This window comes from Hyperoodon ampullatus, assembly GCF_949752795.1.
Source record: "Hyperoodon ampullatus genome assembly, chromosome: 19".
NCBI classification, from domain to species: Eukaryota; Metazoa; Chordata; class Mammalia; order Artiodactyla; family Ziphiidae; genus Hyperoodon; species Hyperoodon ampullatus.
Genome location: NC_136932.1, coordinates 40618796 through 40644381, shown reverse-complemented (window position 1 = coordinate 40644381; position 25586 = coordinate 40618796). Strand labels below are relative to the sequence as shown.

At 53.4% G+C, this 25586-nt stretch overlaps 1 protein-coding gene across 1 annotated transcript in view; it reads right to left on the bottom strand.

The window, feature by feature from the left end:
• The window catches only part of WSCD1 (WSC domain containing 1), a gene marked incomplete at both ends in the record, with an annotated part of 30879 nt that extends 5538 nt beyond the window's left edge, over nucleotides 1–25341 (bottom strand). Inside the window, 5 exons of the mRNA XM_079725766.1 lie at nucleotides 99–258; nucleotides 13644–13765; nucleotides 17941–18125; nucleotides 18461–18575; nucleotides 24915–25341. Coding sequence (XP_079581892.1) covers nucleotides 99–258; nucleotides 13644–13765; nucleotides 17941–18125; nucleotides 18461–18575; nucleotides 24915–25341 — 1009 coding nt within the window. The remainder of the gene's footprint in view (nucleotides 1–98; nucleotides 259–13643; nucleotides 13766–17940; nucleotides 18126–18460; nucleotides 18576–24914) is intronic.
• Nucleotides 25342–25586: the final 245 nt, after the last annotated feature.

Here is a 25586-nt window from a genome sequence, read left to right as displayed (position 1 = left end):
CGCATACTCAGTCCAAACCCCCAGACCAAGTGCCAAAACCAGTGGTAGACACAGGAGGAGGGCCCTGCATGCCTGTCCACCTCCGGGGCAGAACTCACCCTGCACGGGCGTCTGGTAGACCTCACAGTACTCCGCTAGCCTTTGGGCCTCAGACTCCTGGCCACACAGCGAGCTGTCCACAGCATCCCGCAGGTTGAACTGGGGGGTGGGGTAAGCACAGTAGCACTCCCAGCCCCTGAGGATGGCCAAGGGGAACTCCTGCCAGGGAAGGAGAGAAAGAAAAGCATCTTGGGTGAATGTAGGAGCCATGCCCCCGCTGCTCAGGGACCAGGGTGAGCACGGGGGATGTCCTGCCAGCTGCATGGGATCTACAGGGGTGTCTGTCCATCCTTCCAGCGCTGGGCTCTGGACCCAAACCCAGGGGAGACAAAGCTCAATGAGACGGGACCTCTGCCCTCTAGCAGCTCACCGCTGGCCAGTGACGAGTCCACTGTTTTTTGTTTGTTTGGTTGGTTTTGTTTTTTATAATTACAGTCTTTATTTATGTAACTGGTCACATAGTCATAGCTGGTATTTATAACTACCTTCTTCTATTACCCATTCTTTATATGTGTGTGTGTGTGTGTGTGTGTATAAATTTTTTTTTTGCCACACCACACGGCATGCAGAACTTCCCCAACCAGGGATCGAACCCGTGCCCCCTGCAGTGGAGTCTTAATCACTGGACCACCAGGGAAGTCCAGAAAAGTCCACTGTTAATAGCACCGGTGCTATTACAGAGGGGTGACTCCACTGGGGGGACTGGACCTGGATTTTGGAGACATCTAGGGGGTCAGTCAGGAGTGCCGGGGAGGGAACAGCATTCCAGGTGGGGAAACCACATGTGTCTGGGTTAGAATGGGACAGAAAGGCCCACCCAGGGCAGCTCAGCATTCAACATCTTTAACCAACAGACTGTGAGCCCCCAGTGAGGTCTAGAATTCCCGCCAGCCCTCCCTGGAAAGAGACAGACCTAACCCCTGCTTCTGCAGTCCTGCTGCAGGGTGGGGTGCTGGGCCGGTGACAAATTCCCACACAGCATCTCTCCAGGACAGGAGGGGCGGGCAAGGTCAGGCCTTGACCGCTCCGAGGTGCTCAGGCTGATGGGGGCTTCCTTAAATTGGAGGGCCCCTGCCAGGGTTAGAAGGCCAAGCCAATTCCTGGCAGTTTTTGTTTTTGTTTTTGCAGTATGCAGGCCTCTCACTGTTGTGGCCTCTCCCGTTGCGGATCACAGGCTCCGGACGCGCAGGCTCAGCGGCCATGGCTCACGGGCCCAGCCGCTCCGCGGCACGTGGGATCTTCCCGGACCGGGGCACGAACCCATGTCCCCTGCATCGGCAGGCGGACTCTCAACCACTGCGCCACCAGGGAAGCCCTTCCTGGCAGTTTTTTACATATGTTTTCTTGGTTCCCTCTGGGGAGAAGGCTGCACCCACCACACAGCAGCGAGAGCTGGGGCGCTGGCATTGGGAAGGCCTGAATGTGAATTCAGGTTCACAGCCTGGGTAACCTTGAACCTTTCTGCATTTCACCATTGAACAAAAGGAATAAAACCCACCTTGCACATCGGTTGTGAAAACTAGATGAGAAAGGTCCAAATTGCCCAGCGCTGGGCCCAGCACACAGTAGGTGCTTTCTTCATCCTCGGCCTCCTTTCCCTGGTGGGCAATTCCTCCACTCACCTCTCCCACACATTTTACTTGAGCACCTACTATGTACCAGGCACCAGGTAGGACACTCAGCCCCATTCCCACTCTGCCTCTCTGTGCATCTTGCAAACAGGAGATGCGAGGCCCCCTGGAGCACAGAGAGAGGAGAGGAGTCAATGGGGTGTGTGCTTGGGGGCGAGGGAAGCAGTGGGCAGAGAAAACTCGCTGCTAAGGGAAACACTGAACAAACCTTTTTATTTTTTGCCCACAGCAAAAAATCTCATAAATAAATAAAGGAAAATCAATAGTGTCTTCTGAGCGTGGCTTGGCAGAGCCCAGGATCTCGGCGCTCAGAAAAGACAGTGGATGGTGTCCCAGCCAGGGGTGGGTGATGCAGAGCCTGGGGCCGGGTGGTCCCTTAGGAAGTAGGAGGGGAGGCTGCCCCCAGCGGAGGGCTGTTCTCCTAAGCGTAGGTGGGATGCTCTCCCAGAGGCCTCACAGCCCCCACGAAGGCCTCTCCCCACCCCGCTCCTCCTTCATCAAGGCTCAGGGGCAGCTTTGCCTCTGCCAGCCCTGCATCCCTCTCTCAGGGCTGAGCTGCCATGTGGGGACAGGAGAGGATGCTTTCACTATTCTTACACTACACACCCCTACACACACACATACACACACACACACAATCTGCTTCCAGAGCTCAGTGCTCACTTTGGCATTAGAAATGCCCTTAAACATTTTATGGGACCATAAGCAAATCACTTCCCCTTTTGGAACCTTAGTTTCTCCATCTGTAAAATGGACATATTCCTTGAGTTGTCCTGCCTGGAACAGTCGGAGGATCTCATTTCTCTCCCTCTGATCCACCGTGAGGGCCAGTGAGACTAGGACATTTTCCCCCATACCTTTCCTGGACGAGGCTTGAGTTGCAAATTTCTCCCAGGACAGGGGGCTAGCAGTAGGCAGTCATTCTGGGTGTCCATGGGCTCATGTCCAGAGGCACCAGGGAGGAAGCACCCGGTAGGAGAAAAAGCACCAGGTTTACAATCCAACAGACCTGGACTCGAATCCCAGGGCCACAGTTGAATATCTGTATGACCTTGGACCAATCACCACCTGCCCCCCAAGTCTTGGCTGTCTCATCTGTCATCTGGGGGCAATAATATTCACACCATAGAGTGCTGGGAGAATGAAGGGAGGATGATGCATGAGAAGGACCCAGCACATAGTAAGGGCTCCCTTACTCTTAACTCTTAAGACCTTTAATTGTACTAGAGGCAGGCCCCAGACCACCATCCTGACACGCAGAGTACCTGAGAGTTTGGTTCCTAAAATTCCTCTTTTTGGCTCCCCCTCCAAGGCCCCAAAAGCTCAGGATCAAGCAAAGGTTGGAAGTCCCTCCCCCAAGCAGCACCTGTGGTCCTTAATCTCGATCAGACACATAAAGAAAAGAATCGCTGGGACTTCCCTGGTAGCGCAGTGGTTAAGAATCTGCCTGCCAATGCAGGGGACACGGGTATGATCCCTGGTACGGGAAGATCCCACGTGCCGCGGAGCAACTAAGCCCATACACCACAACTACTGAAGTCCATGCGCCTAGAGCCTGTGCTCCACAACAAGAGAAGCCACTGCAATGAGAAGCCCTTGCACCGCAACGAAGAGTAGCCCCCACTCGCCGCAACTAGAGAAAGCCCGCGTGCAGCAACGAAGACCCAATGCAGCCAAAAAATAAATTTTAAACATATATTAAAAAAAAGAAAAGAATTGCTTTGAGGGCTCAGTGGCCACAATGGGGCCCTAACCCTGGAACCAGGACCCACTCAGCCACAGCTGCCGTCAATGTCGGAGCTGCGGTGATGTCCAGCACAGGCTGCTGGGGCCGCTGGGCCTGGAGTGAGGGGACAAAAGGCTGGACAAACCCCATCAGTACCTCTGGCTAGACTCCACCCACCCTGGGGCCCCCATGTCATTTCTCAACAGAAAGCAAATCTGTGTCCTGACCCTCAATCAGAATGTCGTTGGCTTTCTGGAAGCAAGTTCTCCTGCTGATGTGAGTTAGTGAAAAGCCATCAGAAGAACTGCAACCTCTGGCCTCTCCCACTGCTATCCATCCTCTCCCGAAAAGCCCTCATCCCGTCTCATCCCAGATCAATACCTTCATCGCAGTGAGCAGCGGGAACAAGCAGCCTGGGTACCACGGCGGCGGCAGCAGAGAGCACGCAGCGGTCTGCGTCTGTGTCTCCCACACTTCTACCCACGCTGGCTGTTATGGGCTGAATTGTGTCCCCTAGAATTCATATGTTGATGCCTTAACCCCCAGCACTTCAGAATATGACTGTATTTGGAGACAGGGCCTTTAAAGAGGAAATTAAGTTAAACTGGGGCCATTAGGATGGGCCCCCATCGAATCTGACTGGTGTCGTTTTGAGAAGAGATTAGGACCCAGACACACAGAGATGGAAGAGGAGGCCATTGGCAAGCCAGAGAGACAGGCCTCAGAAGAAACCAACCGTGCCAACACTTTGATCTTAGATTTCTAGCCTCTATAACTGAGAGAAAATAAATTTCTATTGTTTAAGCCACCCAGCGGTCTGTGGGAATTTGTTATGACAGGCCGAGCAAACTAACACTAGCTTTCTTACCAGTCCTTGGCCACTGCAGTCTCGCTCCCACCTCAGGGCCTTTGCACTTGCTGTGCCCTCTGCCTGGAATGTCCTTTCCCAGATACCCTCGCGGCTTTCTCTTTTTAAATTAATTTATTTTATTTATTTATTTTTGGCTGCATTGGGTCTTCGTTGCTGCACGCGGGCTTTCTCTAGTTGCGGCGAGTGGGGGCTACTCTTCGTTGAGGAGTGTGGGCTTCTCATTGCAGTGTCTTCTCTTGTTGCAGAGCACGGGCTCTAGGTGCACGGGCTCCGTAGTTGTGGCTCGTGGGCTCTAGAGCACAGGCTCAGTAGTTGTGGTGCACGGGCTTAGTTGCTCCACAGCATGTGGGATCTTCCCGGACCAGGACTCGAACCCGTGTCCCCTGCATTGGCAGGCGGATTCTTAACCACTGCGCCACCAGGGAAGCCCCCCAGATACCCTCATGGTTTTCTCCCTCACCTTCTGCAAGACCTCTTCTGTGAGGGCTTCCCTGGCCACCCCATTTCGAGTTGCAACAACCCTCCTGCTATCACCGATACACCCAATCCCTTGCTGTGTTTTCTACTTTTGTTTCAGCGGTATAACTTACCTCGATGGAACACTCTGACCCTGAATGTACCACCCAGTCTGTTTTGATGAATGCCTATCAGGATACACACCAGTTTCCTCGGCCCCTTCCCAGTCATACCCTCCTCCCCCAAAGCAACCCCTAGTCTGACTTCCATCATCACAGATGAGTTTTGTCTATTCTAGAATGGCCTATAAATAGAATCACTCAGCACATATTTTCGTGAGTCTGGTTTCTTTCAGAAAAATATTTGTTAAGGCCACCCATGTTGTTTTATCTGGCAGTGGATTGTTGCTTTTTATCGCTGAGTATCATTCCGTGTGTGGACATAACAATTTGTGGACTCCTTCACTTGATGGATCCCTGGGCTGTTTTCAGTTTTTACCTATTACGAATAATGCTGCTCTGAGCATTCTTGGGCAAGACTTTCAGTGGATACACATCTTCGTTTCCAATGGGTAAATATGTAAGGTTCCTGCTTCATTTTTCTCCACGGTGCTTGTCACCATTCAACATACTATATATTTTACCTGCTTTACTGTCTGCCTTTACCCACAAGAATATAAGCCGTGATTTTTGTGTGTCTGGTGTGCTTTGCTGCATTCTCAGTACCTAGAACAAAGTCTAGAACATGCTGGATGCTTAATGAATGTTGGATGGATGAACCAATGAATGAATGAATGTCCTTTCCAGATCCCAACTCTCCCCAGAGTTATTGGCAATAGACTTGGACATGAGCCTTCTGTTGGTCACTTGTGCCCGGCCATGAGTAAAGAGAAGAAAGCCTTCTCCATCTAAGCAAACCCTCCCTGTCAACAGGAACCCCAGGGGACTCTGCCATCTTGAGATTCCTGTTCAGACAAGAACATTTCACCAACACAGTGGAAAAAAAAAAAAAATCTGCTCAGGGCAGGCTGGGTCTGTCTTCCTCCCCGGCGGTAATGGCTGATGTTGATGCCTCACGATCCTGTATCCCAGGGCTGGGGCCAGGCTGCCCCCACCAGTGACCCGAACTTTTTTGCTTCCTTGAGTGGATTAAACTGTCAAGTTCCCGGGTGTTTGCAGAGCAACGGGAGAGCTGCAGACAGTAATGTGGTTTTATTTACAACATAACCTCTTCAGCAACATCATTGGATTCTGAAAACACAGACCAATTTTCAGCCCCTTGGGGATTTCTAAGACATGATTTCCATAAAAATTAAATATTGATGAATCTTATCTCTCTGCCAACCTTGCTGCTCCCCGGTACCTCCACGTCAAGCTGCAGGGAGAGAGAGAGAGAGAGAGACAGAACAAGAGCAAGAGCGAAAGCACAGAGAGAGAGAAGAGGAGAAAATGAACCAAGACAAGGCAGAGAAACAGGAACACAGATGTGATACTGCTTCAAATAGATGAGGAGCTCCGAGGGCAGGGTGGGTGCACACCCTGATCCCAGTACTTTCTCTACAGCCTGAGCCTGGGTGTCCAGGATGGGGGCTCAGGCGGGGACTGGGTCTGCAGTATGTCTGGGCACTCAGCCTGGAGCCGGGTCACGCTACAGCCAGGGCTGGGCTCTCCGGGCAGCGGGGATCCACACGCCAAGGCTTGGCCATGGCCAAGGGGTCAAGGAGCGGACATTCCAACAGGCAAGGAGTGAGGCCTCAAGAAGGACTCCCACTGGGGTCTCCTCTTCTCCATCCTCCCTCCTCCTTGGGCACCTTTCTCAGGATCTCCAGGATTACACAGAATTACCAAAACTTCAGAGATGAGAACTTCCGGTTTCAGAAGGCGAAGCTGAGGCTTGGAGGCCGGCGGCAAGCAGCCCACGACCTCAGACCATCAGGGTGTGTGGGAACAGAAGCCAGCCTTCTGGACTCCCAGTCCAGGGCTTTGCCACACACCACACTCAGCCCCTGGGAGGCAAAAACGTGAATGTGGTGGGTTTGCGACGAAATTCAGGAACCGGCATGGAGGTTGCCTCTGACCAGTCTCTTGCCTCCAGAGGCAGAACTGGGGAACATTCAAGACACAGAAAGGAGAGGAGAGGCCCACGAAGGGGGATGTGGGGCTGGGGATGAAAGGACCGACTCTTGCTTTCCAGCAAACGTCAGTTTGAATGCAAACCCGTCCGCTGATCCTGTAACTGAGAGCATGTTTCCCTCTGATCTGACTGCAGGTGCGGGGCTGTGTGGTTTGGAGGGGCAGCTACGGGAGGTGGACCCAGTTTGAGGCCTGTCGTCAGGAATCCCAGGCTTTGAATCTCATTTGTGTGACTGTCGACAAGCTCCCGGGCAGCTGTGAGCCTTGGTTTTATCATCTGTAAAAGGGGCATAGCTTAATGATTAAGGGCTCTGGTGTGAGTTTAAATTTAGACGGCTTGAGTCTTGATGTCTCCAGCTGTCAGGGGGATTTTAGGATGCCATGAAATACGCTCATCTCTTGGTATCTGCAGGGGATGGGTTCCAGGACCTGGCACAGATACCCAAATCCGTGGATCCTCAAGTCTGTGGTTCCGTGTTCGTGGATTCAACCAATGGCTGATGATGTATACTGTGGTACGAATTTATTGAAAAAGATCCACACATAAGTGGACAAGTGCAGTTCAAACCTGTGTTCTTCAAGGAACAACTATACTCTTAAGGGGCCTTTCAGAGAGCAGACCCTCAGCAAGTTGGCTCGTCCGAGTCCGGAGGAGGCCAAAGGCATGGTGGGGGGGGCATTAGGCCATCTCTCTGTATTCACTCTTCTCCACCGGAAGAGCTAACTCATCAGCCCTCTTCCACGTGTCCAGCCTCAAAGGTGCTGCCTCAGGACTACTTTGAGCTCAATGTCAGAGTGTCTCCAGAGGCCCCTAGGGGATGTCCCCTTGGGCGATGGCTCTCGGCAGACTGGAGCCCCAGACAGCAGACAGAGGTAGTAATTCACAAAACCCAGACCCACGCAGGATGGACTGCATCTATCAGGATCCAAGGGGACGTGGCCAGAGCCACTGCCCAGCAGAGAACAAGCCGGCTCCGCGTTAATGCGTGCCTTTCCATTCCACAGGCAGCTGGGTTAGCGCCTCCTTTAAACGGACAAAGGAAAAACCTCAGAAGAAATGTCGATGGGAAAACATCCAGGTGCTAACGATTCTGTATGAAGAACTTATACACCCCAAAGAGGCTAAAAGAGGGCAGGCAGGAAGGATAACACCTCTCTCCCTGCGATGCCTTTCTCAGTAGGACCACGAGCAGTTGCTGGGAGAACAAACCTCAGATCACGAGGTGTAACAGCCGGAGCTTCACACGTTAGTAACCTATTGGCAGATGGTGCCAGATTTCACCCATCAGTCCCACCGCAGGAATGGCACAGCCTATCTACTCGAACACCAATATGGGGCTTCAAAATTCACGACCCCACATCCGAATGGGTAGCGATGCAAACATCTAAGATCATTTTCACCTTCTGTTCAAATGAAGGAGGTGATAACATCTAGAGGCCTGAGAATGAACAGGTATTCTTCCATCACCAACACGATCGCAGAAAATTAGACAAGATCATTTTACTGTGTTTAAAAACACATTACATAGGTCAAGTCGCCCTTGCTGGCAGAGAGTCAGATCATTAAGATGCTGATGTGGCCCCAAATGCTCTTTCCCTGTCAAACTACACTCTGGGAGCTCCCCAAATCCGTTGTAACTAACTAGCAAAAAAACAGTAGAGATTTTGATCGGGAGCCACAAATAAATCTCAGATGGTGCTCGAAATTGGGGCATGGCACAAAGAAGGCCCCCCCTCTTTTCCTGCTTGCATGCCCCACCTCTGGCGTCTGCTGCTCCCGGCCCCCCTGCCCAGCCAGCCCTAATTAAGCCTGTGGTCCCCACCCTCAGGTTTAGCTCTGCCCCATTTAACAGTCTGCTGTGAGCATTTTCCATCATAAAAGTCATTGAAAACATTTTCAATGGCTGTATTATAGTCCACTGTATGGCCGTGGCATAATGTAACCATTCCCACGTCGTGGGACACCTGAGCTTGTCTTGCAGCCAAATTAGGACGAGATGAAGCTGCCACTGGGACGTCTCTGCAGCCTCGGTGCCACCAGCCTTTCCGGAGAGGAAGTGCTTGGCACGTCGGTCAGGAAAGTACAGCCAGAAATCTCCAAATTCACCTCTCTCTTTCACCCTCAACGTCCAGGAGAGGAAAGAGAAGACGCTTCCTGCAAAGAGATCCCTGGCCTCTGCAGGCCCGGGTCAGCTGAACTGCCAGCTGATCCTGTATCCACCAGACCTCAGCGCTGGAGGCGGAATTTGCTTCTTCATCCTCCCTAAATAGCTGTAAAAGACAATCCATCACCAGGATTCAGATGCGTGGGGAACGTGAACCGGGCCTGCGTATGGCTGAGCCAACACATTCCAGGTGGCCGTCTGGGACAGTGGTTCCCCTGCAGGGGACCCCTGGTTATGTCTGGAGACAGTCTGGGTTGTCACAGCTAAGTGGGGAGTACTATTGGTATGTAGTGGGTAGAGGCCAGGGATGCTGCTAAATATCCTACAACGTACAGACAGATCCCCAAACAATTATCCAACTCAAAATGTCAACAGTTGCAAGGATGAGCAACCCTGCCCTAGAGTGAGATCAGGGTCCCAGCCTAGCTCCCACTGGGAACCTGAGAGCTGATGGGGACCATCCAGAAGGCTTGAGTCCAAGTCATACCAACAACTGCAGAGCAGGATGAGGGAGAAGGGAGGAACAGACATTCTGGGAGCCAAAGGCTCACTCTGTCAGGCAGATGGTGGTTTTACTTACATTATGACATCTGGGGCATCATCCCTGCCCTACCTGGAATTCCTAATTCCAGAGCCAGGTCACAGGTGGACTTCAGTCACAGTTTTGCCAAGGCATCTCTGGGGGTGGCCCTGAGGACTGCTCCCAGAGGGATCTCCCAGAGGGATCCACAGAGAACACCCCTCACCCCAGAGCATCCTACCCACAGCTATGAAGCCCCACACCAGTCACACCGCCCCCTCCCTGCCACACCATCAGTAGCTCCCTCTTAGCCACCGAAAAACATCTGGACTTGGAGGCGGGCATCCAAGGCCTGTTGCAGTTTGTCCCCGTCCTACCTTTCATATGGCACCACGGAGCGCTGCACTCTGGGCGGGCTGGCTGCCTTCCCACTACCTCACCCCTGCCCAGCCATTGCCTAGTTTTATGATGCACTTCTCACGCCCCTCCCCTGCCTGCTGGTGCCACCCCACATCCTCCAGCTGTAACCCTTCCAAAAAGTTGCAGCCTCCTACTGAAGCCTCCCTCCAAGCCTCCTTCATCCTCATCAGGCACTGACCTTCCTCTGCTGTATGTCAGAATCACCCAGTTCCTGTCTTAGCCCTGCTTCAGGGGTGAGCTCTATCTCATGGGCAGCTGGCATCCCCCCCCCATAAGTGTCAGTGTATGTGTTTGGCCCCCGTCCCACAAGTATGTCCTGCCAAGACCTCCTTTCAACTTGAAAGCTGGAAATAGTGACTCTGATCCTCACAGCTGCAACATTCTGTGGATCGAAACAATGGGACTCAAGGAAACAGCCACTGTCCCTGCCCCATCTGACAATACAGGTGAGGCCAGGATATGGGCCAAGCTGTCAGCACAGATTCTGACGCCTGTAGGGCAAAGGCCATTTCTGAGAACCCTGGACACCCTTTCATCCTTGTTCTGACCTCAACAATTCGCAGCATCACTGCCCAGAGCCAAGCAAGTAACCTGTCCTTGAAACGTATATCGAGGGGAGACGTACAAAATGCAAAGGTGCAAGACGGCATAAGCTATCAACAACCCTCAGGTATCTTTTGGCACACGTTGCAATGTGAGATTGCAGCGACCTGGATTTCTGTCAGTAAATATGAAGAATGGCTGGAAATAGGAGTTGAAGAGTTTAAAATCTTCAAGTTCTGTGTCTGTAACCACAAGGCAGAATTCTCTGGGCCCTTGTGGGCTGCCCCAGGGGAGGCATCCCCAGAATGCCGGGCCGTCTACCTGGGATGCTGCTTTGAAGTCATCCTCTCCAAAAGAAAAGGCACAAGGATGCCTTGCTTCCCTCTCATGCGGAGCTGGTGGGCGTAAAATTAACACAACCTTTGCCGAGGGCAGCACGGCAAAGTTTACCCACAGGACAAGGCCAGCCAGCCTCTGACCTGGTACCTCCTAAGAATTTTATCTGGCAGGTCCACCACCGACACAAAACGACCCACCTACAAGGATAGTCATCACAGCCTTGTTTGTAAAAGCAAAAGACTGGAAACAACCTAAATGCTTAACAGCGGGGTGTTGGTTAGATAAGTTATAGGACGTCCATGTAATTGAATAAAAGAGTGGGAAAGTGTTTTCTGTGCCAATGTGGACCAGTCTCTAAGAGAGAGTGGGGGATTGTGTGTGTGTGGCTCGTTACCATCTGTGGGGTTTGTAAAGGCATCATGACTCTGTAAAGGAACAACCACTTGAATATTCATAGAATCTCTCTGAGAGTGGCTGGCCGAGGTCAGGCCTGTCAGCTGCGTCCAAGGAAGGATGCTGAGTGGACGACACACAGGGATGAGACTTTCCCTTCGACCCCCTTTGGTGTCTTTTTACTGTGTTCCACGTGAGCATGTTCTCTATTGAAAATAATTTAAAACATCACAGAGGCAGAGCCGTGATGCTGCCGCTCCCTTTCCTCTTGTTTCGTTTCCTGTCTCCTGTCTCCTCCGGCTAACTCGCCTGTCCCCTTCCCCCGCCGATGTCACACCGAGGGGCAGCAGTGTGAAAGGCACGGGGCGTGGTGTCGAGAGTTGGATGTAAAGCCCGTCGCTCTGTGCCTGCGTATGAGGGCTCTCACTCCTGCAAACCTGCACTGGCTCCGCAGCAAGCAGGGGTCAGACCATCCCCGCTCACGGAGTGCTGAGAGGATCAGAGCCGACCACCAGTGGGAAGGCTGCAACCCAGCGCCCGGCACACAGGAAGATGCCTCTATGTCTGCTGACCGGGAGGCTGGCCTTCAGCAGGCCCAGACCAGCTGAGTTCCTCTGATTCCAGTGGGCGGCCCTCCGGGGAGCCGCTCTGAACTGCAGGTGTGAAGGAAGCCCAGAGAGGGCGGCGTGCTTCCCTGCTGGGCGAGCCGGTGTCCCTGCCATCTCTACTGGCTCTGGTCCCACCAGGGGGAGAAGGGAGGAAGGGGTCCCCAGGCCAGATGTCTGTGAATCAACAGTCTTTTCGGCTCCCAGAATTGTGTCTCGTGAGCCCCGATGCCTAAGACATCCTTGGCAGTGGCTTTGGAAATGCCGGAGATGTCAGAAAGCCACTTCAAAGGCCCCGACTGTGCAAGAGGGAAGCGAGTAGGAAAAAGGCTTTGTCCCCCCCACCTCCAAGGGAAGCATCTCAAGAGGGCTGAGGGCTCCCCTGGTGGCGCAGTGGTTGAGAGTCCACCTGCCGATGCAGGGCACACGGGTTCGTGCCCCGGTCCGGGAAGATCCCACATGCCGTGGAGCGGCTGGGCCCGTGAGCCATGGCCGCTGAGCCTGTGCGTCCGGAGCCTGTGCTCCGCAACGGGAGAGGCCACAACAGTGAGAGGCCCACGTATCGCAAAAAAAATGAAAAATAAAAGAGGGCTGAGAGCACGGCAGCTCCCTGTGGGTCGGGGCCCCATGGAGGGAGTGCTTCTTCGTGTCCAACTACATGTGCTTTCGCTGAGGCCCACGCCCTATACCCTTCTAACAACCAGCAGGCTACGGAGCTAGGCAGAGTTCAAATCCTGGATCCCTCCCTTCCTGGCTGTGTGACCTTGGGCAGAATGCCCGAGCTCTTTGTTTCCTCACTTGCAAAATGCAGTTAATCAGAGCACCTATGGTTGTCAAGAGGATTAAATGGGTTAACACATGTAAAGCTGGAACACAACCTGGAATAAATGATCAATACCTGTTAGCTTCTGTTGATAAATATCATCATCGTTGCCAAGGCCCTCCTCTCTCCTAGCCCTACTCTGTTACACTGTCATGTATCACAGTCCCATCAAGGCTACTGAACCCCAGCACATCGGAGCAGCCCCAAATCCCAGACTACTGTCCCCCGGGGCTATTTCCAGGGCCACAGCATCCAGCCCAATCTGGAGACCACGGGTCTCCAGCCCCAGCTCTCAGAGCTCTTTGGGTGGCCCGCAGGTCCCGCCAGCCTCGCTTCACACCCCGTCCCCGGTCCTGCTTTGTGCAAGCCCCACGTGGCCTTGATCAACATTTCCCACCCTGGAGCTGGCATGCAATGCAGGGACAGTGGCCTTTGGTGCCCAGCCCGGCCCCTGCACAGAGCCACACTCCAGTCCTCAGCCCAGGCTGAACCAAAGGTACATGAGTGACTACAGCCCCCGAAGTCAGATTCATGGCCCAACGCTGTCAGCGCAAATAACAGAAAATCTGCACTCCCCAAGTCCCAAGCCAGCATCTTCCTGCTTCCAAACCAAGTCCATTTAACATCTGACACGTGTGCCAAGAGCTCACGTTGGGAAAGACACGATTCTTTCAGCTTTACAACCTTCTCTGACAATTCCCCACCCAGCCCCGATCACCTCGTTAGCGGGCTTCCGCTGGCATCCTCGGGCAACTCTGCTGCATCTTCGCCCGCCACCCTCCCAGACCTCCCTCCTCGGCTCCCACCCAGGCTCCGAGGACAGACAGCCGCAGCCCCGCACGGGCACCTGCCCCTCCCTGAGACCACCACTCAGGCTGGATGGTTAAAGGACAGGGCTGTGAGATCATAACTGTTCTTACTTTCTGGGAACAAAATCCTGAACACGTCTCCACGGTCACGTTGGACTGTACCAGGGAGTCAGGGAAGGCGTGTGTGACGTTCTCCAGCAGTCGGAAGCAGCCCCGGTACGTGACGGTCCTTCCTGCGGGGAAGGAAATGGGGTTCCGGTGAGAAATGGTGCCCAGTGGTCTTGGTGCCTGTCACAGAGGAAAATGGTGGCTTCAGATGCCGAAACAGGTGGAAGTACACTTGGGAAAGGCAGATTTCCAATCAGAGAGGGCAAACTGCCCATAGAGGCTGTGGGCAAGCCAAGCTCCTGAGAGAAACCAGGCACCAGAACCTTCGTTAGCCTTGGTCGCCGGGGTCACCGACAAGGGACCATTTGGCTGAAGCTTCTGAACTCACGTCTTGCTTCTCCTGCCAGCCCTCAGGGGACAGTGTGCATCCTCTCCTCCTCCTTCCCTCTCTCTCTCCCTTCCTTCCTTCCACAAATCGGGACTGTGCATCCATTCTGTGCTAGATTCTGCACCAGGTGACCCAAGAGATTGATACTCTGGAAGACTCTGTCCTACCCACACACGCACGAAAAGAAAAGTCAATTTGGAAACCTGAAATCCTGCCACACTCCCCCTTGCTGGGCCATCGAGTCACACCACTACTTTGCTTTCTCTCTGATCTTGAACTCCTGCCAAATTCTAGGAATACTCCTCAAGCCCGTGGTACACAGGCTGCCAAGTTGTTCTACAGACCTTCTGGTGGAGAAGTTCAGCTCCCTAGCTGGCTTCCTTGGTGTGGGGACAAACCTTCTGGAATGTTCCGGCACCAACTGTTCCTATTTCCTCCAGACTCCTCAGAGTTTCTCTGGATGGCGTCCTGATTCTCATCCCATGCTCCTTTGAACACAACATCTCCTGGGGCTCAGCATCTCTCCCGGTTCTCTCCACCTGCCACACCTCTTGGAGAGAGTAGAAACCCTCTAGCCAGCCGGCACCATGGTGAGAGGCCCTCTCCACACAAAACTACAAAGCAGGACCAAACTCTGGGTCTGGAGGCTCATCCTATCGACCATGGCACCAGTGGTCTGGGCGTCAGGGCACGGACCTATCAGGGCACAGATGAAGGAAAGCAGCCTGGTGCTGGGAAAACAGTCCAGGCGGAGCATCCTAACGGCCTGGGATCGAGCCCCGGCACCGCCAGGGACTCAAGTCAGCCATCTGGGCGTGTCATGGACTCAGAGACTCTCCATTTTCTCACCTAAGTAACGCCTGGCAGCTAGAGTTGTTCTGAGGAATGACATGCACCCACCCATCTCCCAGAGCCACTTTCCTGCCCTGGATTTTGGTGCAAGGGCCTGGGGTGATGACTTGTGCAGGACCCACAGAACTCTGTCCTGTCCGGTAGCATGACTGGGCCCCCAAAGGACAAAATATCTAGACGGACTGGGCTGTGGTCCTCGGTCAGCTGCACTGGGGTGGGACAGTCTCCAGGGAGACAGGCTTCGGGCCACATGGTAAGGGAGGGTGAGCAAGACAGGCAGGGCGAGTGGGGTGATCAGTGTCCCGGTGAGTACCTCCCTGCGGCCTCGGAGGAGGCTGCATCTGGGTCACCCCAATGCTCCCCACACCCAGCCCTGACCCTGACACACAGCAGGTGCCCAATACGTGCTGACAGCATAAGGAATTGGACACGACAGGGCAGGTGAGGGCGCAGCATAAGCTGTAACAGGTCAGTGCTACAAGATGCTGCTAGAAGCATCGGCTGCCTCTAGACTTCACCACTGGGACTGTCGGGGAAGAGGCTGTCACCCAGGGCAGTCCATTCCACACCCTGCTCCTCAGGTGACAGCTCCAGGGACACTTCGGGCAGAAGGATACGTCCAAGATGGAGCCACTGATGACTTGCTCTGTGCCTCCCTCTGATCCCAACCCGGGGGGCACCTTCATGGGTCTTACTCCTGCGAGAGCTCCTTGCCAGTGAGAAGCTGAAATTTCAGATGGCCGGTCACCTGGTCACCTCTTGACAGAGATCCTGTCGGTTCATGCCCTTGAGAAGGGAGCAGGCAGGCAAAGGTCCGCCGTGCAGGCTCCACAGCCTGCCAGAAGGGATGGCTGTTCAACCGTTTCAACATTAACTATGACAACAAGTCTAGCCGACTTGAGATCTGAGGCTGGCTTGAATGACTGGAACATCTGACCCTTAACCAGTGGGCAACCTAGAGCCAAATACTGATCTCTAAGAGTCAGTGGCTGAGCAGGCAGGATGAGCTGCCAGGGCAGCCCAGAGCCCACATACAGACCTGATCCTCCTGGTGGGCAGGGCTGAGGAGTCAGGGGGGCTAATGTTGTTTGGACCCAGGAAAATCAAAGGTCCAAGAAGCCCTCCTGGAGCAGTTTGGTCCTCAGGAAGCCCATGTGGATGCCCAGATGACAGGGAAGGACTTGATACATCCATGTACCATGGCAAACTGCTGAGCCAGGACAGGGCCTGGCACAGAGTAGGTGTCAATGAGTATCTGTTGAGTTAATGGCTCATTAGTGAATCCGTAGCGTGTATTGTCAGGGTCTCCACCCCTGTCCCCATCCCCCCATCTGGAGCCCTGGCTCCCAGACAATCCTGTCTGCATATAGGAAGCACCAGAATAGCCTAGCTGGCCGGGTCTGAGCACTGAGCCACTCTCCCCATCACTCTGACCCCATAGATGGTAGCCAGTGTTGGCTTTGAAGCTCACCCATGCGTCTCTGAGCTGCGCTTCTGGACTGCTTAGCAAACTCCTTCATCACTAGGAAAGCTCTCCCAGAAACCCCTCTGCAGTCTTCGCTTCTGACCTGACACCTTTCTCTGAGCTCTGTCCAGTTCTTGAACTAATCCATCAGCTCTCCTGGAGCCCTGGTCCATGGCCAGAGGTGGCTGAGTTCATGAGTTGATGTTCCTGGATGCTGGGCTGTGCCTCCATCATCTGCAGTCTCACACTTGCCAGTGGTGGGGGGAGGTCTCCCACGCTCTGACTTCTTCCCAGCCCGGCCCCTCCCAGTCAGGAAGAGGATGGCTCCCCAAATGTGCAAATGTACACAGCCATATTATTTTATAAAAGGGCCTTTTATAATCACATCAAGTGGATCTGCAGCTCATCTTGCAATGAGGACAAATCTGAGTTTCACAAACATCTAGCTGGGCCCCCTCAGTTGTCATCTCTGTTTGATAGCACTTTCAGGTGAAATTCTGGGAGGTTCAGTCTTGCTGTTTGATGCATCAGCTTACTCTCCCTCGTGGTTGATTATTTCCTCCTGAGTCCTATAATTTTGAATTGTAAACCCATCTTCAGTGAGAATTTATCTTCAGGAACTCTTTACACCTGGGTTGGTGGCACAGCTCCCAAGAGAGAACTTTGCATTTGTCTCTGTTGGTACCTCCACATGGCCCAGAGCCAAATTGCATGTTGGAGCCTTCAGGACCAGGTAGACAGCAGAAATCTGAACCTCAAAACTCATACAAATGCAGGCCTGCAATTATAAACTCTTAGGTTATAAATTCTTAGGAAAATTTTTTTTCACCCAAAGCTCAGGTCAAAACAGACAAGTTTTTCTATTTCTGATAGGTGTTTTTTTTTTTTAATCTAAAATTTCACTGATTTATACTTCAGTGAAATTGGATCCAACTATATACAGAAGTTTCAATCCAAACCCCTAACCTGACAGGCTCAAAGCCTCCTTTTCTGTTCTCTGTAGACATGAAAACCTAAGCCGTGTGGTCACCAAGATCAGCAACTTCCCCTGGCGGAGACCCAGAGCTGCACAGCATCCTTGATTGCCTTCATCTCACCACTGTGATTCCTGGTTCCCACTTCTTTCCTGGAGCCAGGGATTTCCTTACTTTCTTGTTAGTTCAGCTGTGCATTTAAAACAATTTTACCCAGCATTTCTAGGTGTTTCATAGCTAGGAAACATTCAGACTACCTGGTCTGCCCCATTGCTAGAAATCAAAGTCTGCCTCTGCACTTCACAAACTAGACTGGAACCCAGAGAGGGGAAGCAAACTGCCTGAGGCCACACAGCATGTCTGAGACACACCTAGACCTAGGCCCTGGGCCTCCTGATCAGTTTCTCTCTCCTGTAGAGGATAAGGAAAGATGTGCCTCGGTCATGAACTCGAGCGAACTTAGGCTAACCCCACACCCCTGCCGCGAGCCTGTCTGGGGAAGGTGGTGAGGAAGGCAGAGCACGGGTTCGGTCCCATGTGGCTTGGATGAGGGGCTGCAGATGCGGGGGTGGTGGCAGAGCAGGGGACAGACGGAGCTCAGGGACAGACTGGCACACTCACGCTTCCTGGAGCCGGGCTGCAGCTGCTCCACACGGTACACGGAGAGACGGCCCACACCCCCGCACACGGAGCTCTTCTCCCCTTTGCACTCATGGTTACACTCCTCTGGCCCCATGCTCATTGCTGGGAGCCGGTTTCCACAGTAGCATTCGGCCCCGGCCTCCAAGCCAGCATAGACGTAGGACCTGCAGGCAGAGCGGGGCCTGGGGTGAGTCCCGACCTTGGTCCAGGGCACTGAGGTCTGGTTCCAGGAATGGCAGCTGGGTCTGGGGCCAGGCTGAGTCCTGGCATTGCAGGAAGTGAACCCCGGGTCTCCTGACACTGAGCCCGGAGCTCTTTCCATAACCCCCTGCAGTCCCGTCAGTAAACTTTCTTTGTTGCGGACAACTGGGATCTGATCGGTCGAGCTCTGCTTACACTATGACAGCCAACTGGAAGCCGATGCATCACCTCAGGGACACCACTTCCACTTTCTGGACCTTATTTCCAGTGGAGTTGATGGTCAGGGTCCCACACTTACCGCTCAGCGCACGCATTCTGGCAGTGGGAGACGGTCATCTTTCTCAAGTCAAAAAACACAGCCCCCTTCAGAGTTCTCTCCTGGCCGTCGTCACTGAAGCATCCCATGTATGTGCCTGCAGGCGGGGAAGAACAGCAGAGACTCAGAGGCCCTGGAGAGAGGGAAGATTACCTGGCTCCACCCTTGGCATTGCCATTCCTGGCTAAGGCTCTTCTCAGAGAAGCCCAGGGGATGAGGCGGTGGTCCAACCCTCCCTGAAGGGCCTCTGGACACTTCCACATTGTTCTCTTCCTCCCCCTTTTCGTAGTTAATGGCCCACTGTCCCTCCAGACACCCTGCCAGGAGCCTGGCATCAGCCAGAATACAACTTTCTTCCACTGACCCTCACCCACCGAGTCTGGCTGGTTTAATTTCTTCCCCTGGACCCCTCTCCTCTCCATCCCTACCCTTCCTAGGCTGGAAAAGGCCTCTCTGCCTCCAAAAATGTCTTGATAGGCAGGTTCTGTCACCTCCTCGTGGTCCAGAGGGAAGAAATGAGTTATGGAAAGTCTGATCTTAGCTAACCTAAAGATCTTGCAAACAGGGAGAGTTATTTCAAGAAGAAAATCTGCCACCCCAGGAGGGAGTAAGCCCCCATCACTGCAGGTGTGTAAGCAGCATCTGTTAACATGTAAGACAGCTGTCCTGTGTGGGAATCATTAGGACCAAGGGACAGCTGAGGCCTCCCCAGTGAGGGCATCTCTGGCACATCCCTGCAAAGGACACTAGGGGACAAGACTACACAAAGCAGTGACAGTGTTGACCCAACCGTGCACATGTCAATGAGAAACAGCCCTGACCTGTCACCTCAAGAGAGGGAGCTGCCTCCCAGAAATGCACAGCAAAGCCTGGAGAACTCGAGCACTAAGCAGGCGTGTCAGGTGTGTAAATGTCATGTGCATCACAGAGCGTTGAAGGAACTGTGCATTGGGAGTTTGCAAACATGCCATCACATAGTCCGAGCTGTGAATGCACACCCACAATAGCTGTGCCGAGATCTGGATCAGGCACCCGTGATAAAGATGCTGCTTGTCTCCAGGGGAACGTCTACACTCAGTTGCAGGATGTCTCAAGTGGCGCCTGAGCGGTACACTGCAGCCTCCGGAAACTAGGCTGTCCCTGGGAAGCAGCATGCCCAAGGCCTCCCAACAGCCTGCCAGCTCCCAAACGGCTTTGCGGGGAGGAGTAACGATCTCATCCACCAGTCCAGGAGCTCCCTGTTCAGGCAAGACTGGCTTTTACTGCTGCCAAGAACCTGGCCCAAAGCAGAAGCTCAGGGCCACCTGCTGAGTGGTTTGGAGGAGTGGGTCTGCCAGCCTTCATTCCTGGGGCCCAAATCAGGGAGTGATTTTCCTGGGTGTGAACACCACACTTAAATCCATCTCTGACCTTGACTAAATCACTTCAACGTTCTGTGCCTCAGTTTCCTCAACTTTCAAATGCATAAATGCAACCCACCACCCCACCCAAGCTCATTTCTCTTGCCACATTTGGACATGTCCCTGCTCCCTCCCGCATGTCCACACTTTACTTCCTACCTGTCCTTGACAACTTACAGCCCTGACCACTCCAGCCCACTATGGCCTCTCCTTTCTCTGAATTGTCACAATGAGTGTCTGAAAAACTTGCTGTCACCCAAATCCTTATCATTAACTGTTGTTGTTAAAAATTGTGTACACCTGTGTATCCTGTCTCTGTACCATGCCTTAAGGCTCATTGAGGGCAGGGACCACACCTTCCCCTTAGCTGGTGACTCACCAAGCAGGGTCAGGCACGATGCCAACAGTGGGTTAGAGCTCCTAAAACCCACACTGACATCCTGTGAGGGTGCGAGAGGGGGAGCAGAGAGCCCAGATGCAAGGAGGGGCTGGTCCCATTGGCTGCACCAATGTGCGATTCCCAGGGCCCCAGGTTAAGAAAGGCAAGGCAAGAGGAAGATGACCAAGATGGTGGAAGATGGGACTCTCCGCCATGCCAGGAATGGTTGAAGACCCAGAGACCTCAGGTTAGAGGATCTGGGGCTGAGGAGAGAGCAACAGTCACCTTCTCAATGTCTGCTAAAGGGTCTCTCCCCCTTCCAGGCTATGAGCCTCTTGAAGTCACCTTCATCACGGATGCCCAGCAGCACACATGTGGCCACACCCAGTGTCTGTCCGTGGACACAGGCTCCACTCCTCTACTCGGGACCCCAGACACCCAGTCCCCACAAGCTTCTCTCTCTTTATATAAATCTCAGGACTACCAAGACCAGAAAGCCTTCACCCAGGTCAGTGAGAATCAATCGCTCTCCTTAGCCTGCCTACTTAGTAAAAAAAAAAAAACCTAGTATTTAAGAAATTTCTGATGTGTGTTGCTCAGCAAAGAAGAAATTCTATTATAGCTTTCAAGTAAACATCCAAAACAAGCTCAGGGGTTGCTAAACATTTATCACCGTTGATGGGAAATTAACCAGAAGGTTCTAAAGGTGCCTGGGCTCAAGACCCCTGAAGGCTGAGACCGGCACATACACATTTTGCGAGAAGAGTGGGGAAACAGCCTTAGCGAATGGGCTGCCTTAGATTCAAATCCAGGTTCCACTACTATCTGACTGCGTGACCTGGCATGTGCAGCTTCCCCTTCCTGAGCCTCCACTTCCCCATCTGTAAAACGGGGATATGGTCTCATGGAATTCATGGGGTGGTTGTGAGAATTCCACGAGATAACATAGAAAGTATCTAATGCAGGCGTGGCATGTAGTACGGGCTCAGTGGTGACTGTTTTTATTGTTTATATGTCATTGTTAACAATAAATATTTTTACATGACTTTACTTCCCTGAAATGCAAAATCCTTCGTCATTAAAATGGTGATAGCACCACTGACATCATAAGGCTGTTCAAAGATTACATTAAATAACAGATGTACACCTAGGCACGTCACAGATGCTCAGATAAGTAACAGCTATAATTATTCTGATCCTACACTCTAACCTGGGGGCCGAGTGTGACAATGGCTCTGTAAATTTTTTTTTAAATGTATTTATTTTTGGCTGTGTTGGGTCTTTGTTGCTGTGCGCGGGCTTTCTCTAGTTGAGGTGAGCGGGGGCTACTCTTCATTGCAGTGCACGGGCTTCTTATTGCGGTGGCTTCTCTTGCTGCAGAGCACAGGCTCTAAGCATGTGGGCTTCAGTAGTTGTGGCGCACGGGCATAGTTGCTCCGCGGCATGTGGGATCTTCCCGGACCAGGGCTCGAACCTGTGTCCCCTGTATTGGCAGGCGAATTCTTAACCACTGTGCCACCAGGGAAGTCCCGGCTCCGTAAATATTAGCGGAAGACATTAAGAAGAGAGAAAGAAATGGTTTTGAGCAGTCAGACTTGGGTTCTTCAAAAACAAGAAGAGGCTAACCAGCTACCAGCTGGCCATCGGGTGGAACTGACCGGTCTGGAGGGGACGCCCACGCCCCGCTGGTCCCATCTCAGTTTGTAGCAAAGGCCTGAGACGCAGGCGCCTCCCCCTCTGCTTGTGAGGAGGAGGGGAACCCTTTCTCCTGGAAAAATAATGAATGGCTTTTCTAACTCCCTGACAGAGTTAGAAAGAGAGAATGTGCAAAAAGAAAGGACTTCCCAGGGATGCACTGGGACACATTCTGAGACGGATTTATTACTTTCGGCTGAAACGGAGGCGATATATTATTGTCTGTGACTCGGCATCTGCTCATTTGCACATCAAAATGGACATGCCATGAGGCTATTAACGATGGCTTTGGAGATATTGCAATGTCTTTGCAAATTACTATCAATAAAAAACAAACTGGCTATGAAGAAGTTACTATTTTTCCCCTAGTAAACTTACTGACATTTTATTCCATTATGGATGTTGTCCAAGGTATAATGAAATGCTCAGTGATTGATGGGGCCTCCTGCAGCTTCCAAGGCTTGCCTGCCGGATCCCCTTACAGGGGGATGGCAGGCTGCCCGGGCCGCAAAGAGACTCTCTCTTTGTCTGCAACCCCAGCAGCTGTCCCGAGGGCTGGCCTGCGAGCTACTCTCCACCAGGGAGGCCTGCCTGGCTGTGTGGGGCCCACAGAGCCCCAGGAAGGGAAGGGGGCTCCCAGAGGGGCCTCAGGCCAGTGCCCACCTCTCCCCACTTTCTCTGAAGATCTCCAGCCAGGATACCATGGCCTCTCCCAGAGGGCGAATTCTTCCTCCAATCCTGGGGGATATTCAAAATACTGAATAACCTATTGGGGCGGGGCACCAACCTGTCAGAATTATCACCATTCAACACCCAGAACCTCACTGTTCCCGCTGTACCAGGCATTAACCCTTCACTTGCTAGGTTTGGGGATCACCAGGGAGGGTCAGCCAGAGCATCAGAGTGTGGAGGGCACTCAGGGGCTCAGGGCAGAAACGGGTGGTGTATAATGGGTGACGATCGGTCCTGTTTACATCTCACCATGATCTCCTCAGCGTTCACTGCAGCCTCTTCCATCGCCTCTCTAAATGATGACTTAAGGGGTACCCACTGGTTCTCCTGGATATACGTATTCTATACACAGGGCTATAACCAGGTCACCCTGAGTCCTCCCCTCTGCTGCCCAGTCACCCTGAAGCCAGGTTACAAAGAACTTGTCACTTCTAATGAGCCCCAAGCCCTTTGCATGTGCCTCTATGATGCCTCAGTCACACTGTGGGGTAATCATTTGGGTGCATAGCTGATTCCACCACCAGACTGAACTCCTCAAGTGCACAGTGAATAGCACACATGGAGACTCATACGTGGGTCCTCAGTAAGTGTGGATTGAGAGAAATAAAAAGAGGGATCATGGCTAACTTGCCCAAGGTCATAGAGCCAATAACTGGCAATACCAAGAGGTATTTGAAAACAGGTCTGTTTTCAAAACTTGTGCTCTTTCCATGCCTTCTTTCCAAGAAATCCATGGCAACTTTGTTTAGTCACTTACACTTTAGTCTAAATGAGTTACACTGGTGTAGCCTGCAGAGAGACCCAGCTTCTAGATGTGTTGGGGAGAGTTTACAGAAATTGTATCTATATGAAATGAGCTACAGAACCAGTTCCTCAATTCTCCCTCATTCTTACATGAAGCCTTGCTGAGGAAGCCCACACAAGGGCTATGACCTAGAGGATTTCAGATGAAACTTCATTCCATGGAAGTTTCTTTCTTGTAGAAGGCAGAGTCCTCCAGTCTTCACTGTACTGGGCCACCAGACTCATCCTCCTCAGGCTCTTGCCTCATCTTCTATATCCTGCCACTGAGGACTCTAAGCTCCAGCTACACTTCTTATACTCAGGATAGCAGTTCTCCTGTGATTTGTGGTACAGGACCAAATGGGGTGGTGACAGGGATGCTGGGACACTGACTGAGGTCAGTCACCACCCAACAACAGCTGTGACACTCCGTGGGTGCTCACTTCACACAGGCACAGTTCACTGGGCCCTGCATAGTCTGGATAACTTGGTGTAAAGAGTCCCGACCTGGAACCAGGCTGACCCCATGATGGAGTCCCAGCTGCATGACTCTGGCAGTCTGATGAGTGCCCCGCCTGTGTCCCCGCGGCCTTGCTGCCTCCAGGCTGCACCCTAAGATGCATGTTCTACCCTCGCTCCAAGCCCCCACTTGTTCCATAACGTACCCTTGACTTCCCTGCCTTCTCTTCCCTGCCTCACTTCCCACTCCCCTACCAGTGTTCCTGGGATCACGTCCCAAATTAACCAAGTCCATTTGAATCCTGGTTTCAGGGTTTGCTTCCGGGGAACCCAAACTAAGAGAATGACCTTGGGGGAGTTAAAATAATAATAGCTGTCAGTTCCTGAGTGCCAGTGAATACATCAGGACGCCTAGCCCAGTGGTCCTCAGCTTTTGCGTGCATGAGGACCACCTGGAGACCGTGCCGGACCCCGCCCCAGAGTTTGGGACTTGGTAAGTCTGAGAATCTGCACTTGCAACAAGCTCCCAGGTGATGCTGAGGCTGCTGGTCTGGGACTCTGCTTCGCAAACCGCTGCTCTATAGTGTCACATTTAATCCTCACCATAACCCTGGGGCAGGTATCCCAACCTCCATTTCCAAGGAACCCAGAGAAATTAAGAGACGTGGTCACCTAATCAACTTGGGGCTGATCCAGGATTCAAGCCAAGGTCTGTCTCAGCTCCAAGATACTTGCACATCTCAACCTCCAGCCACGTGCAAGCCCAGCTGGGGAGCGAGCAAAACTCCAAAGGGCTTCCCCTCCCAGGCCCCTCCTGTCTGCCTCGGAGGCGGGGGAAGGGGCGGTGTGGGAAGGCCATGGGCTCTCGGCGCCTACTTCTTGGGCTGCCGCCAGGGCCAGGGAGAGGGGACACCAGTCCTGTGCCCCCGAATTGGGCCCCTGGGAGTAGCTCCCATATAGGCAAGGAGACCCAGGGCTGAACACCTACCTTGGCTGCTGGCGGCTGGCCTGGGGGCCTCGGGGCCCAGGGCGGGCGGCCCCTGGGGGTCCCCCTTGAAGTGGTGGAACCAGCGGCGCCGCAGCTGGCGCAGCTCTGAGTTGCGGCTGCGGAGCCAGCGGGGGCCGGGCCGGGGCCGGGCCAGGGGGCCCCGCAGCACGTCCACGCCGAGCAGCAGCTCTGGGCTGACCCGGGTGTCGTGCAGGGCTCTGCTGTCCAGCAGGCCCACGCCCAGCGCCACGGCGGCCACGGGCAGGGCCTGCAGGGGGCCGGGGGCCCGGGGGCCCGGCGAGAGGCCCACTCGGGCCCGCTGCAGCAGCAGCAGGCTGCCGGTCATCAGGTAGGCGGCTGTGAGGAAGAAGAGCAGGAACTGCGTCCGGCGGAGAAACTTCTGGAGTCGGAAGAAAGGTTTGGCCATGCCCCTGGGCGGCAGGGCTCCCGGCTGGAGCCCAGGGACGGCTCCTAGCACCCAGGCGGGACGGAGGCTGGGGCCTGCGGAGGCGTCATCCCTGCATCCCGGCAGCAGCAGCCTGTGCTCTCCTGGGGTTACTGTTCCTCCTGCCTGGTTTTCCGCAGGTGCTCAAATGGCCCCATCACTTAACTCCGGCCTGGACCCTGCAGCTGCAGCTTCTGCCCAAGTGTCACAAACTTTGCCATCCCTGG